Below are 15183 nucleotides of genomic sequence, written 5' to 3'. Positions count from 1 at the left end.
AGTCATGTACATGTTGATTTACACTGATTTGCACAGTGCAGGCATATACATGTCTATTGTACATGTTAAGTTCTGTTGATTTCAGTGGGACGTATTCTCAGGTAAATGTGTCTAGAATTCAGTAAGGTCCAAAAATCAGAACCGTGTTACTCTCTGCATGTAGATCACTGGGGCTATGCATTCACTTGCTATAAAGAAGAATTCAGCCCGACTGGAGGAACGGAAGTTAGCTGGGGTATGAAGTCACCCCAGTGGAGAATCCAGTGTCTCCTATCTTCACAGTGCTTGTGTTAAAAACACACATACACACACACAAACTGGGCTAGGAGTAGATGGGCCTGATATTGCCCCAGCGACTTCAGCTGCTGAGAAGTTTGCAGGAAGGAAGATAATTAACTCCACGTTGTGGCAAGTTATTTCCTTGCCTTCTGTTAACCATCTGTCATCACTAGCAGCCTCTATGGCTGTAGGCTGCAGTACAGTGTCTTTCCCAAAGTTGTGGTCCACAAATGATTTTCAGGGCAACTTCTGTGCTGGAAAACCTCTAACTGTGCACCTTTTAAACTTGCAGGATGTTGTTTTGTAAGGTGACAACCTCAAGTCAGGATCATTGCATTCTCTCTCTCTCTCTCTCTCTCTTTCTTCCAGGCTCTACCAGATGTCTCGGATCTCTACTTAAATGACTCTCCGCCTGTCCCATCTCTGGCAGATGTTGCATGGATAGCCTCAGATGATGAAGAAACATATGCTAGAGTCAGGTATGTCCTTTCTCCTTTTTCAGTGCAGCATCATGGCTTGTCATGCCATTCAGGACCCCTTAGAGTAGTGGTTCTCACACTTCTAGCACCGGGACCCACTTTTTAGAATGAGAACCTGTCAGGACCCACCGGATGTGATGTCATGACCGGAAGTGACATCATCAAGCAGGAAATTTTTTAACAATCCCAGGCTGCAATCCTACTGACACATACCCAGGACTAAGCCCCATTGACTGTCATCGTTAAAAGAGTAACCTGTTAAAAGTACTGATCTGTCACATTTCCCCAAAAGTAGTCACATACCATGGTAGCATCTAGTCTAATATATTAAAATATTGAAATGAATGGGGACCCACCTGAAATTGGTTCGCGACCCACCTAGTGGGTTCCAACCCACAGTTTGAGAAACACTGCGTTAGAGGGAACATTGTAGGGAAGTTCCAGAAGAGCAAGCACATGAGCTACTCATTTTGCAAATCCCTGGCAACGTACCTTGGTGGCATCTGGCTGTGGGTAGGGGGCACAATGGGGGAGAGAGCCCTACGGACACCTCTGCAGGGCTCCCCAAGACTGCAAGAAGGTAAAAACCAGAAGTGGTTTCTGATCACGATGTTTACCTTTTTGGAGACTTGGGGAACCCTGTGGAGGCATTTGCGGGGCTCCCTGCACCCCCCCCTCCAAGACCAGTGCTGGCGGAGGTGTCAAGCATCCCCTTCCATCCCTAGCAGCTTCATCCCTTAGCTCCTCTCCCACAACTACTTACATGGTTCCCAACTCCTCCTCCGTAGGAGTTGGGAACCACTGTTCTAGAACACAAAGAATTTTGTTAAAGAAAGATGGTAGGAACGTTGGCTCCTTTCACTTGGGGGGGGCGCCTTTGCCTGCTGGGGCTGTTTCATTGGGGTGTCTGGATTTGTGGCTTCCAGGACAGATAATCGCCCACTCAAGCACAAGTGGAAGCCCAGCCCGCTCTTCGTCATACAGCGGAATGCCTCCGTCCCGAATTTAAGAAAGCAGGAAGAAAAGCTGCTGGCTCTGAAGAAGCCGGGCTTACCTGCCTTGAGTCGGACGACGGAGCTCCAGGACGAGTTGAGTCACCTGCGGAGTCAGATCGCTAAGATCGTGGCAGCCGATTCAGGTAAGAGGCAGCACCTTGGCAGGCAGCTCCGCGTCCGGCTGCATCTGCACATCAGATGTCAGAAACTAGCAGTACAGATAGTAACATAACTGATCGTTGGACACGCAGGAATTGCTGTAGCAAGCATGGAAGCTACCGGAAAGTTGGGTTCCTCTTTTGCAGGCAAATGTGCTGAAAAGATACTGGTAAGAAAAGCAATTTGTCTTGTAGAGAAGGTCCAATACACCTTTCCTGTCTTTCTGCCTGCTCACTAGGGCTTCAGTAGTGTCTGGTCACAAGGATAAGTAGTGTGACTGCCAAACATGATGAAATGGCGCAAAACACTCCCATGTGTTAGCGCGTGCAGCCACGTAGCACAGTAAACTAGCTGTTGCTCAGCAGTGGAGTCCCTCCCTCCCCTGCAGTGTTATCTGTGGGGTTCACATAGGTGCTTTGGCTATGCAATGGGACATCATCGTAAGCCAGCATTTCAAAGTGTTTTCTTCCTCTCTGCCCTGCCTGTGATGGTCTCTGCCAGATGCTTTTCATTGCTTATCTACCCATCTTGCTTGCTTTGCATGCTCATTTGTGTTGGAAGAAGGCTGCCTGTCTTCTCCTTTTCCATCTAAACCACGGTTTCCCATGATTGCATCTAACCTGCAGTGTGTCTTGTTCTGAAGCGAAAGCCAGTCCTTTCATTCTTCTCGCACGCGAGAAGGAGAAGGCCATAGTCTGTACCCTTAGTTCAGTTATGCCGATGACTACCTTTGTACAGCCATCCCCGGAGGACCCCCTCAGTCTGTTAAGGTCTGCAAAATGAGGCTGGGGCTTCTTTGCAAGAAGAAGCAGAGCAGGACTTCTCTGGATATGGCTTCTGCACTCTGCTGCCTCTGGAGACCTGCCTCTCCACTTCCTGGCACACTTCCAAAAAAGATTCAAAGACTCTTTCTTTCTCTCTCAAGCCCCTTCTAAATGTGTAGATGTTTTTGGTTTCCTGGCCATAACTGAGTTTGTTTTGTACCGTCTGATTCTTGATGCTTGCTTTTTATACCCTGTGAGCGCTTGAGCAGATGGGCAAGGCCAAAATAAATGTGCTAGAAAGAGCGAGGCAGGATTTGCCAGAGCTCTCTGAATGGATTGCGCCCAGGACTCCTGCAGTCCTTCTTGTTGGCATCCTTCAGTCTCGGAAGACTATGGTGTCACGCTCTGAATGGTGGTTCTGGAACAGAGTGTCCTCTCCAGTGCGCGAGGCCTGGGTAAGGTAGATATGGAGGATAGACTGTTACCCATGCAGCAAATCCCCCCTCTCCACATCACTGAAATGGTCCAATGGAAAGGCAGAGGCCAATATGGTTGGTTCCAGCGGTGTCGCAGGAGTCGCCAGAACGTGACTGTGTTCAGCCATGAACTGCCTCAGGGACTCCGGCTCCGGATTTTGCCTCGAGGTTGACTCCTGACGCCTTTTCCATAACTGGATGTAGCCACAAGGCAATGGAGGTTTGGGATCAGAGTTTTCCTTCTCTCAGATGAGCTGCCTTCCCAGGCTGACGAGTCCCATCTACCCGGTGGCTGTTTAGTCGCCTCTTATGACAAGTACAGCCAAACTGAGGGCCTATTCTTATCCCCACATTCAATGTATTTATATGCTAAATTTTCACCTTGCTCTTGCTGGAGCAAGTTCCAGCAATATAGAACGGGATGGATCCAAAGACATATGAGCAGGAGGAAGATCATAGCCTGTGCTGTTCCACGAGGACTCGTTCAAGGGTTTGCACACGTAAAAGGGAGGTTCTGTAGCAGTTTGCCTGATTCTGCCTCACATTAGGGGACGAGCCTCTTGGGATGTGCTTTCGCTTGTGCGCATTCAAGCACCAAGTGGAAAGAGGCCCTGCCACGGAAATGACTTCTGCATGCAGAAAGGCACCTTCCAACCCCAGAAAGTTTGCAAGAATTGCAAATAGATTAAAGCACTACAAATTCAAGAATTTGTGTGGGCTGCCAGCAGTGCGTGTGGGGGCCTTCGAGTGACACAGGTGGGTCTCTGCCCTGAAGAGCTGGCGCTAAAAATCTGAAGCAGGAGGAAAAGATGGACGTCTGGGTAGCTAGGGATGGATGTGCATTTGGTTCATCCCTTGGTGGATCTGGCACAGGTTGAGTGGTGGCCTGGTGTCCTATCCTAATTTTCGAATCCTGCCGACTACGCCCATTTGTCCCGCCCAAATATCCCAACTCCCTTCTAATGCCCGCTTTTTGGCTAATTAACACCCTCTTTATCTCTAGAACAACCGCTGTGGTGTGCAAAGGAATGAGCACAGAACTCCTTATCTATAGCAACTCCCCAAATTTATTGCTATGAACACAGACACTCCCTGCAAGTCCTCTTGTCCAGAGGCTTTCCCTCCCCAAAACTCCACTTAACTCAGTGGGTAAAGGTCTGAAGCTTCCAATTCAAGTCCAATCCGGTCTCCAAAGCACAGTCCAGTCTTCCCAGTCTTCTGTGTCCTCCAGCAGAGTCCTGGCAGTCTCCTTCTCCTGTAGGTCTGGGTCAGGTAGCCCTCTTGGTCTGGTTCCCTCCGGGTCAGGTAGCGTCTCCCTCTGGGCCAGGATCCGGGTTTCCCTCTGGGTCAGCGTCCCGCTTCCGGCTGGGTCAGCGCCCCACTCCTTTGGTCCTTCTGAAGCTGCCTTTTATCCTTTGTGTCCCATTAAGGGCAAATGCAGCTCAGCTGTGAGCTACCTCCTTAGCTCATTCAAAGCCCCATCAAGGTCAGATGAAGCTCAGGTGTCCAACCAGCTCTCCATTGGCCTTGATTGGTTACAGCTGTGGAGCCAGCCCTGCCCTTCCCAGAGCTGTCAACCATCTGTCAAAACATGGAATCGCTGTCAACACCACATCACCCACCTGATGATCTTCTGATCTTCCATTACACCTGGAGTGAGGGAAGGGCACCTCTGGCGACCTCATTTTAGAACCTGCTGCCACTCAGCATTTTGTCGCCCGTTCCTGTTCCTTTTTTGTTCTACGTATGCTCTTGGATGAATTGCTGCACCTCTCTCTCTCTCTCTCTCTCTCATTTCAACAACAGTGCTGTCTTTTGCCATGAGGATCAACACCTGTTGGCCTGGCCTGCTTTGACCTGTGTTGCCGCCGCATGCACTTTCTGCAGTGTGGCTCAATCGCAAGAGCATCCTGGCCAGCCCTCCCTCTGTCACCTCTTTCACTTATCAAGGTCTTGTGAGTCTTTGGAGGCCATGCTGCTGAACGCCATCTTTGGCATCTAGCAGCCATTCAGAATCAAACTGCAAACCGTGTGCAGCCTCTTAGACAATCTAGGACAGATGTGGCTACATATTTCGGGGTATAGTTTCTGTGTCCAATTAATAATTTCATTTGTTCTGTCCGTTTTCTGGATTCGGGATGGAGCTGTTATGGAGTGCCAGGACGAAAACGCGAAGCCGTTCTTTTTTAACTTCCAGTGTTGCACGTGTGCAACCCAGTCAGCGATTGTCTTCTGGTTTCAGTGCTCACGCAGAGGCCATGAATGCATTCAGTTCCTCTGATATTTACCACCCACCAAAGAATGTAATTTCCTTCCACAAGTTTCTCTTCCTGCGTGCCTCACTGTTATGGGGTACCAGCCTTGCACCCTGCTTCCTTACCAAGGCATTAAGAAGATTCCTGCCCCAAAGATATTGACAGACATCCAAGATGTCTGTCAGCAGTTATACACCCGAGATGGAATGAGCTCTGAATTCTCTGGCACTGCAGGGTAGCAAGCAGCTATTCCAGGCTCCCAAAATGACCCTGCATACATGCCTCCATTCTTGTGTAGTGGCTCTCTAGATAAGCTATGGAAGGACAGTTGGGTAGAATTCCAGTATGTTATAAATATATTGCATCTCTCTAGGCAACAGTCACCCACTTGTCTGTGTGTCTTTATTTTTATGCTGCTAAACTAATCAGGTATAACACATTCCACACTTGGAGCAACCAGTAGGTTCCTGAGGACTTACGCATCTCTCTCAATTTCTAACCTCAGTGGGCGCTTGGTATCTGCAGGGGATCCGTTTCAGGACTCCCCCAGGTACCTGAAATCTGTGGAGGGACCAGTGCAGTGCCACAGTTGCTTACCTGGGGGCTGTGCCCGGCCCTCTGGAAATTGCACGCTGCTTCCTCGGAAGGCTTTCCAGACACGGCCAGAAAGCACTTCTGGTTCGCACCGGCAACTTCTGGTTCTGATTGGATGCAGAGGTAGAACACCTATGGTTGCGACTGGAAGTGTCTTCCGGTTGTGTCCAGGAGGCCTCCTGAGACCCTCCAGCTGCTGGCTTGGAATTTGTGGATGCTGAAATCTGCAAATGCCAAGTCTGCGGAGAAGAAGTGGACCACTGTAATTCTAATTCTGGCTGCTGCTAAGAGATCATTATCAGGAACTAGCTCGTAACCAGATGGCAGTGTGGCCACTTTGGAGATGTTGGCTGAAACGAGTGGAGAGGGTGTGACTTCCTTATGAGGGGTGGCCCATCCCTACTCACATTTACTGCTGCTTCTGGAAAGAGGGGGAGAGGGGTGCTGTAGTCCACTCTGCTCTCCAATAGATCTCCCTTCTTTCCCATCCTCTTCTCCAAGGTGTGCATGAAGAGGTAGAGCGGCAGAGGTGGACAGGAATGGGTCAGCAACTAGCAGCACAATCCTAGACATGTCTACTCAGAAATGTCCCATTGTGTTCAATGGGGAGCTGTTTCTTTGGTCCAATCGTAGAACTTTGGCTTGGCATGTGGGGTTCTGCAGACACAAACCCTGCTTTGGTACTCGGCTTACATCTCCGTGTATTGTTCTCTTTTTCAGCTTCTTCTTCTTTAACGCCCGATTTGTTGTCTCCAGGAAGTTCAAATGTCTCTTCTCCCTTGCCTTGTTTCGGATCCTCATTCCAATCTACGACTTCCTTTGTCATTAGTGACATCACAGAGGAGGAGGCGGAGTTGGAAAGCCCAGAGCTTCCATCCGTGTCCATGCTTTGTTCTGTAACCTCCGAATGTTGCAAAGCAGACCCAAAGGATTCCGACGACGAAGACTCGGTCTCGCTCTCTAAGGCCAGCAGTTTTGCAGACATGATGGGCATCCTTAAAGACATTCATAGGATGAAACAGAACAAGGACTTGTAAGTTGCTTCTTTTTTCCATCCCTGAAAATCTGTGGATTGCAGAATGTTTGCATTCTTTGAAGTCACATCTGTTGGGTCTTCAGTGCTGCGATCAAGTTTGTACAGGGATTGATTCTCAAGCCTGCCTGCTGCATCACAGCAATCTTGCACAGCGTCACAAGATATATTTTTATTGCCCTTCCCATTTTGATCCCTTTATAGTCTTCTAGATAGGTCTACAAAAGTTCCTAGGAGGCATCTATTTATTGCTGGCCTACCTGTGATATGGACCTCTCATAGGGGATGTTTAAAAGAAAAGAAGCTGCTTTTAGAAAGTGTCCCTGCCTGGAGCAGGGCTTCTTAGAAACCTATCTTTAGATGTGCTTAAGGTTCTGAACCTGAATTAGTATAGTTGCTGATTGGCTGGTGTCAATCATAGTTGCCCCCTTACTCTCCACCTTTCAGAGCAGGACTGTTTACAATGGCTAGCCCTTATTGGCCACAGAGCCAGGTTCCTCTCCTATCAACGTAGCATCTAGTGTTTGAACAGTAAAAATTGTTCTAAGCGCCAAACGTACATCTGATTAGATAAACATGTCCAGCCCTTCGGGGGGGGGTATCAAACAGGCTTCCTGAAACATAAGAAAAGCCCCACTGGATCAGGCCATAGGCCTATCTAGTCCAGCTTCCTGTATCTCACAGCGGCCCACCAAATGCCCCAGGGAGCACACCAGATAACAAGAGACCTCATCCTGGTGCCCTCCCTTGCATCTGGCATTCTGACATAACCCATTTCTAAAATCAGGAGGTTGCGCATACACATCATGGCTTGTCACCCGTAATGGATTTTTCCTCCAGAAACTTGGCCAATCCCCTTTTAAAGGCGTCCAGGCCAGACGCCATCACGACATCCTGTGGTAAGGAGTTTAAGTGCCACACATTATGGTGTGGGGTCCAAAAAGAAGAGACAAATCAGTATTCAGTGCACAGACTAGTGCCTGCCTCTTTAGAGGAGTGAAAGTAGAGTGGGGCAGAGCTCACAGGTATGTCGACAGACACCCTAAAGCCGCTGTTTTCAATTGGTGTGCCATGAAAGGTCTGCAGGTGGGCTATGAGAGTTTGGAGCACAGCAGTTGGTGATCGCTGAAAAACTCTTCTGGGTTTTGCGGCCCTGTTTCTAGGGCAACTGTCCGTAGTAATGAGTTGCGTGTCCATCTTCTCCAGCAATGCCGCAGAGCTGGTGGAGGAAAATGGACAGACCATTCATGACTACAGAGAGTTGCCCTCGAAACAGAGCTGCAGAACCTAGATGAGCCTCCCAGAAGCTGGAAGTGACATCACAAGAGGTGAAGACTATAGAGAAAACCATTGAGGTCAGTGTACTGGGAGGGTGGGGAAAAAACCCACTGAAAATCACTGTCCTAAAGCTCCATGATGCTGCCTTGGCTCTTGCATCCTCCTCTGCTTGCCCCAGATACCCTCTCCATTTCATATGCTTCTTATCAGAACTGAATCTTCCTAAGCATCATTCTTTGTATGACTCTGATCTTTCTTCAGCCTGAAGCTGCCCTGTGGGTGTCTCAGCACAGAGTCCTTCATAACATCTCTTAACCACATGGGGGTAAGGTAGCACAGGTAAGGTAAGGTAACCACATGCCTGCCAGGTAGTACAGAAGTGTTTGGTGATAATTACTCCAGAAGTTCTATTCTTTATTCAGAGAGGGTGTTTAAAATCACTGCAGTGTTCCTTATGCAATTTAATTACGGTAGCAAGCAGGGCGATGCTGTGGGGCATTGAATTTAACACGTAATGTGCTTGGCCAGCTTCAGTGTCCATTGCCCTTGGATTTTTCACTCCAGTTTTAAGGAACTAAATGCATGATGCAGAGCCGTGTTTCTCAAGGTTTGTCCTCCGCCATACCACTTCAGTTGGTCCACCTATTCGAAGTACCACCAGAAGTAACTGGTGAGGACATCATTGCGAGTTAGTTCTGGGCTGGGAGGCCAGAGGTGACTTGACAAACACCAGTAAGAGGCTCATGGTGGACGGGAGGGCTTTTTCAAGCATGCTTTGGAGCTCTGCCCATTGAGCCAAGCCTCTTACCGCTGTTCGTTGTGTTGCACTCCTGGTCTCGTTGCCAGACAGCAGGTATTTAGGGGTCCAGCAAGTACCACCAGACACCACCTAAAGTACCACTGGTGGTACTTGTACCACTGACTGAGAAACAATGATGTAAAGAGGTCTCCTCCTTTTCCTTGGTGAACTTTCCCCGTGTACTTGTTAGAGGCTGCCGTTGGATTCACAGTGCTGAACGGGATTGCTGATCATGAATACACAGCACGTTTGTGCGTTTTTTTCTGAATTGCTCATTTTTTTTTTAGGTTATTCCTCCTTCTGTTTCAGTGTCACCTGTTAGGCAGTGGGGAAAATCTTGATTGTTTGTTTGGTAAAAAGGATTTATAAATATTAGCTTCTTGCAAGAACTGGCAGGGTTCACTCCACCTTCACGTATAAGTTAGCATTTTTTCATTTCAAATCACGTGGGTTTTGTCCAGTAACACATCTGTGAATGGAGCAGTCAGACCACTTTAATGGGTTTTGTCTAGCGGCCGGATCTGCCGGTACTGGTCACTCTGTGCACCGAAATTGGTCCCTGAGCAAGCAGTCTTTGATTTGGTGTTGCACTTTATTGGGGTTTTACATAAATAATATCCTTTCCATAAGAAAAAGTGTGCTCAGTTCTTACAGAGTTGTATATAAAATCTAAGAGAGTGGTCTTCAACTTTTTTCATGCCCTGACCCCAATTTTGTTGTTGGCAACCTTCAGTCTCGAAAGACTATGGTATCGCGCTCTGAAAGGTGGTTCTGGAACAGCGTCTAGTGTGGCTGAAAAGGCCGATTCGGGAGTGACAATCCCTTCCACACCAGGAGCAAGTGCAGTCTGTCCCTGGTCTGTCTCCCTGGCTATGGGCCTTCCTTCTTTGCCTCTTAGCCTCAGACTGTTGGTCAAGTGTCTCTTCAAACTGGGAAAGGCCATGCTGCACAGCCTGCCTCCAAGCGGGCCGCTCAGAGGCCAGGGTTTCCCACCTGTTGAGGTCCACTCCTAAGGCCTTCAGATCCCTCTTGCAGATGTCCTTGTATCGCAGCTGTGGTCTACCTGTAGGGCGCTTTCCTTGCACGAGTTGACCCCAACATAGGTATAAATAAAGCATGAAACTGGGGACCCCAATATTGATCTCCGCCCTCAGAGTGCCCTCCCAGCACTCTGTTCACTGGAAGCAAAAAATCTTCTGACAGCAGAAAAAGTCACCCTGAAACATGGCACAGGTGAAAGCTGTTTCAGCACAGTTGCTAAGAACTTGAGCAGGACTGGGACACAGTCTCCTGGTTCCTGAAGGGGTACCCCCGAATGCCTGGTGATATTTGCTTGAAGCTTTGGATATTCTCAGTCAAAAAATTTTCAGCTTTCAAAAGTAACAAAGAACTTGGTATTTTCTTAATTGTACCTTCTTGTATCGACAAGTCTTAACATAGAGGCAACCAACCGCACGTGTAAATTCCATACCCTTTAAAACGCTGTTTTTCCCCAGCCGTTTTGTAGTCTTAACCAGAAACTTGTTTCTGGCACCAAGAGGCGGTGATACCATCTGGCAATCCAATTTAAGAAGTCTCTCTTAGTTTTGTGAAGAAAATCACAAAAACACAAATACTGGGTGTCTTCTCCTGTTGATAAGAAATTGGGTCACATTCTAAATAAGTTAGTCTTGGCTAAATTCCATTGGAATCAGCGGGACAAGTTAATCATGACCGAGAGCCTGATACTATCCAACTTCCCAGTGCTGATGCTGCCATACCAGTGGGGCGTGTGCTGTATCCCGTGGTGGTGGGGTTGGGCAGTCACAGAGGCCTCCTCAAGATAAAGGAACATTTGTTTCCTTGCCTCGGGGCTGCATTGCAGCGGTATTGGCACTGGAAAGTTGGCTAGTTCCTCGCCACCAAGGGTAGCAACTGGTCTGGGGGTGGTGTGGATCTTTCCCGTGCTAGTGTAGGTGCAAAGTCAAGCTTGGCATCCTGCAAGTGCCAAGAAAGGAAATTCCTCTTTGCCCCTTGAGCCACAACCTGTATCCTGCCTTCCCAGTAACAGGAGAGTGTGCCCCCCACTGCAGGCTGGGAGATGGTAATGTGCCAGGCAGCACTTAGCATGCCAGAGACAAATAGAATTAGGGCCCTGCTGGCGTAATTCGGGCTCATAAGAGCCCCACGTCCCCTTGTGCAGTGCAGGTAACAGCTGCTGCAGTTAAGGGCTCTCCAAGGAGAAAGGGAGTCCCTCCTGTTTGGATACGCACAGCAGCTTATTGTTGTGTGAGGAGAACATCATGTACACATGTTGTCAAGTGCTCGCAGGGAGTGTTGGGGCTGGCTTTCAGCCAGGTGTCTATTTGCACGATTCGCCCTCGAGGTGAATGTAAGGGATCTCTCCCGCAGGGGACTGAGAAGGATCTGTTGTGATCTCTGAGTTTCAGGAGATGGTCCTAATCTTTGCCTTTCTCAAAAATACCTAGAAGAGGCAGCGGGTCACGGGGGGGGCGTGATAGCCGTGCTGCCGCTCTTATCGATACGTTGCAGGCATGGTGTGAGGTTTTGGGGAAAAAAGGGGTGGGTTCTTATCAGATGAATTCCAAAAATAGCCCGGCCACGCAGGCAGGGCTTGTGCAGAAACACAGTTGGGCAGACTGAGCCTGTTTATCCTTGTGCACGAAACGAATATCGGACAAAACAGGATTTGTGCTGCCAGAATTGCCAGGGTGGGATCGCAGGGGAACATGGTTTCCCCCCCGTCAGTAACCTGCAGAAGCAGGGCAGGTCCGGCAGCATTTAGTGAACGCAGCGCTTTGGACCTGCTTTTTGTAAGCACACGTTAATGACTGCACAGCCATTGTCTTTCCAAGCAGTGGACTGGTCTTCAGGGACGTGCTTCAGAGCACTTAGTGTGGATCAGTTGGCCCTCACAACCATTGCCACAATACCAATCAGGAGTGCCCAAACCCCGGCCCGGGGGGGCTACTTGTGGCCTTCTAGGACTCCCAATCTGGCCCATGGGGAGGCCTCCAGCCTCCAATGAGCCTCTGGCCCTCCAGAGATTTGCTGGAGCCCGCGCTGACCCCACGCAACTGCTCTCAACATGAGGGCAACTATTCGACCTCTCGTGTGAGCTGTGGGATGAGGGCTCCCTCCACTGCTAGCTGTTTCACGTCTATGATGCAGTAGCGGCAGCAAAGGAAAGGCTGCTCTTGCTTTGTGCAAGGCCTTTTATAGGCCTTGAGCTACTGCAAGACCTTCATGCATTCATAGATGTTCCATCTCTAATATATTCATTTATGTAAATTTATTCAAATTTGAAATGTAAATTAATTCAACACAGTGTGAGAGAGATGATGTGGCCCTCCTGCCAAAGTTTGGATACCCCTGGTGTAAATGCTTGAGATATGGCAAAAGAGTAGATTCTCTTCTGCCCTTTCACTATATGCTTATGGGTGAAACAAGATTCTGAAGAGGGGCCTCTTACCCAATTAGCAGTTCCCAATTAACACTGAATGCAGGGTTAGGTGATGGCAACACCCTTTTTAGTTTTTGCATTTAAATCCTGCCCTCCTTCCAAGGAGCTCAAGGTGATGAACTTGACTCCTTATCTTCACAAGAACTCTGAGCTCCCTTAGGCCAAAACAGAATGACTGCTGCAAGGTCACCCAGCAAGTTTCACGCCTCAGGGAGGACTTGAATTCAGGGTCATGATGTTCCAGTGCTCGCACTCTAACCACTACACAACACTGGCATTAGAAAGGAGAGGGGACTGCCATGAGCTCTGGACAATTACAAAAACACTTTTGCTTAGAGGCTGTCTCATAAAGTCTGTTCTTCTTGGACTTGATCAGTACAATCTTTCGGATATCTATTGAGAAGTAAGCCCCAGTGAGTTTAATGGAACTTACTTCCAGGTATAGGATTGCAGCCTCTCTCTTACCCCAAGATGCAGGACTTTTGAGATTTGCAGTTAAAAATTCAGTCATACAGGGGGTAAAATAAGACTGAAGCTCGTTTCCTGTATTTTTGTAGTCTTAAAGCTGTTGTTTCCAGCTTGCCTTGGGCAACAGCTAACATCCTAGGAGGCTACCAGACTTTTAATATTTTGTCATAATATGCTTGTCCCATGACAATCTCCACCCCCTCCCCCAGTGTAGTTAGCCTAGTAAACAAAATTATCTAACTATCCAGGGAAAACAGCAGAGATGAAAATTAGAGCTTGAACAGATGTGAGAAAACATGTTTGAAATAAGAGAGCCAAGAAATCTTTCGTCTGAACACATTCGAGACTGCCACAGTTCCTTGTACAGAGAAACCAGGGTTCCTTTACCAGTCTCCATAGTCTCACCACCCAAATCCTGTTTTCAACCCCTTTTTGCTGGAGAGATGTCTGTGCATTGATTTTAATAAAGCACACTCAAGATCATCCAGAGGGTGCCACGATATGGCTTCTCCTTGGTGACCTGTTCTGCTACAACCATGTTCCAACTCTCTGGCACTCTGGAAAGTCTGGCATCAAACTTGTCCACTACCATCTCAGGGGGTAGATTCCTGATTTCGCCTGGCCCAAGGGCAGTAGTACCTTACGACAAACAGGTGCCACAGAAAAAGCCGCAGAACCTGACTCTCCTGGAAGTGACATTGCAAGAGATCAAAACCATAGAGGTCCAGTGTGCCTGGAGCTGAAAATTGCTGTAGGGAATTCGTAATGCTACACAATAGTTAAAACCCTGAAGGAATGAGGAGCTTGTGTTCCCTGTGAAAAAAACCACTCAAAGCGGTGCAGAAACACTTGTGGTGTCCTCTTAAATGGTGCAATGTCGGTTTTGAGGGCTCTGGAGGGACAATACTAAGAGAGGCGCCTAATACTAACAAACTAGAATACTAATATTAAAAGAGGCGCCTAAGGGAGGACATGATTGAGACATACAGAATCATGCAGGGGACAGACAGAGTGGATAGAGAGACGCTCTTTTCCCTCTCACATAACACCAGAACCAGGGGACATCCACAAAAGCTGTGTGTTGGGAGTTAGGACAGACAGAAGAAAATATTTCTTTACCCAGCATGTAATTAGTTTGTGGAACTCCTTGCCACAGGATGTAGTGATGGCATCTTGCCTGGATGCCCTTAAGAGGGGATTGGACAAATTTCTGGAGGAAACGTTCATTACGGGTTACAAGTCATAGTAGGCATGTGCAAGCTCTTGGTTTTAGAGGCAAGCTGCCTCTGATCGCCAGATGCAGGGGAGGGCACCGGAACATAGATAGTGTCTGTTGTGTTCCCTGGGGCGTTTGGTGGGCCACTGTGAGATACAGGAAGCTGGGCTAGATGGGCCTTTGACCTGATCCAGCAGGGCTCTTCTTATGTTAATACTGTGTCCACCTCACTGTTAATTCCTGTTATCTTGCCTTTTGTTTAGGAATCGAACATTACTGAAAGAGGAAGATCCCGCTATTCTTATAGCAGAGGTCCTGAGGAGAAAATTTGCCCTGAAGGATGAAGATGTGACTATGAAAAAAGACTGACCCTATGCTAACTTAGTACTCTTAAGCAAAATATTGTGTTCCTCAGATATTTTTCCCACAGTGGCGGCCTTCCTCCAACATCAAACTTTATCTGTAGGAATTAGGGTTCCTCTGTGTGTGTGTGTGTGTGTGTGTGTGTGTGGAATTAACTCCAGTGTGAGAGGAACTGTGGATTTGCTCTTTTCCACACAGCTAGACTTTTTTAAAAAGCTAAATAGTTTTCCACAATATTTTGAACTGAAGCCTTGTTTGTTTGGTAAGGATTCTTCTACAGTGAACCAACACTGACCTAGGGGTGAGTTAAATTATTCAGAATTTTGCAGCTAAATTCTTAGCTTATACCTGTTTATGTAATGTAATTATTTTACTTCTCAAGCCTGTGGTAAGTTATCCATACAAACATGTAATCCTTCCCAGTTACAGGTGGGGACTTCTTAGGTAGTTTGTTTAGTTTCTGAAGGTTCCACCCTCTTCCCCCCCCCCCCAACTAATGTTTCATTTGTGAACCAGTGTTGGCTTCTAGAGGTGGACGAGGGTTGCTTTCACCTTGGACCTT

General features: G+C 48.0%; 1 protein-coding gene across 1 annotated transcript in view; it reads left to right on the top strand.

Annotated features, from left to right (window-relative positions):
• Nucleotides 1-14756, top strand: part of MTFR1L (mitochondrial fission regulator 1 like) — a 29925-nt gene extending 15169 nt beyond the window's left edge. Inside the window, exons 5-8 of the mRNA XM_066638903.1 lie at nt 649-758; nt 1685-1896; nt 6722-7034; nt 14522-14756. Of these exons, the coding sequence (XP_066495000.1) occupies nt 649-758; nt 1685-1896; nt 6722-7034; nt 14522-14627 (741 nt within the window). The 3' untranslated portion in view covers nt 14628-14756. The remainder of the gene's footprint in view (nt 1-648; nt 759-1684; nt 1897-6721; nt 7035-14521) is intronic.
• The last annotated feature ends 427 nt before the right edge of the window (nt 14757-15183 follow it).

This window comes from Tiliqua scincoides, chromosome 10 (genome assembly GCF_035046505.1).
Source record: "Tiliqua scincoides isolate rTilSci1 chromosome 10, rTilSci1.hap2, whole genome shotgun sequence".
Lineage (NCBI taxonomy): Eukaryota > Metazoa > Chordata > Lepidosauria > Squamata > Scincidae > Tiliqua > Tiliqua scincoides.
Note: the sequence above shows the minus strand (reverse complement) of the source record. Positions and strands in the feature narration are given on the sequence as shown.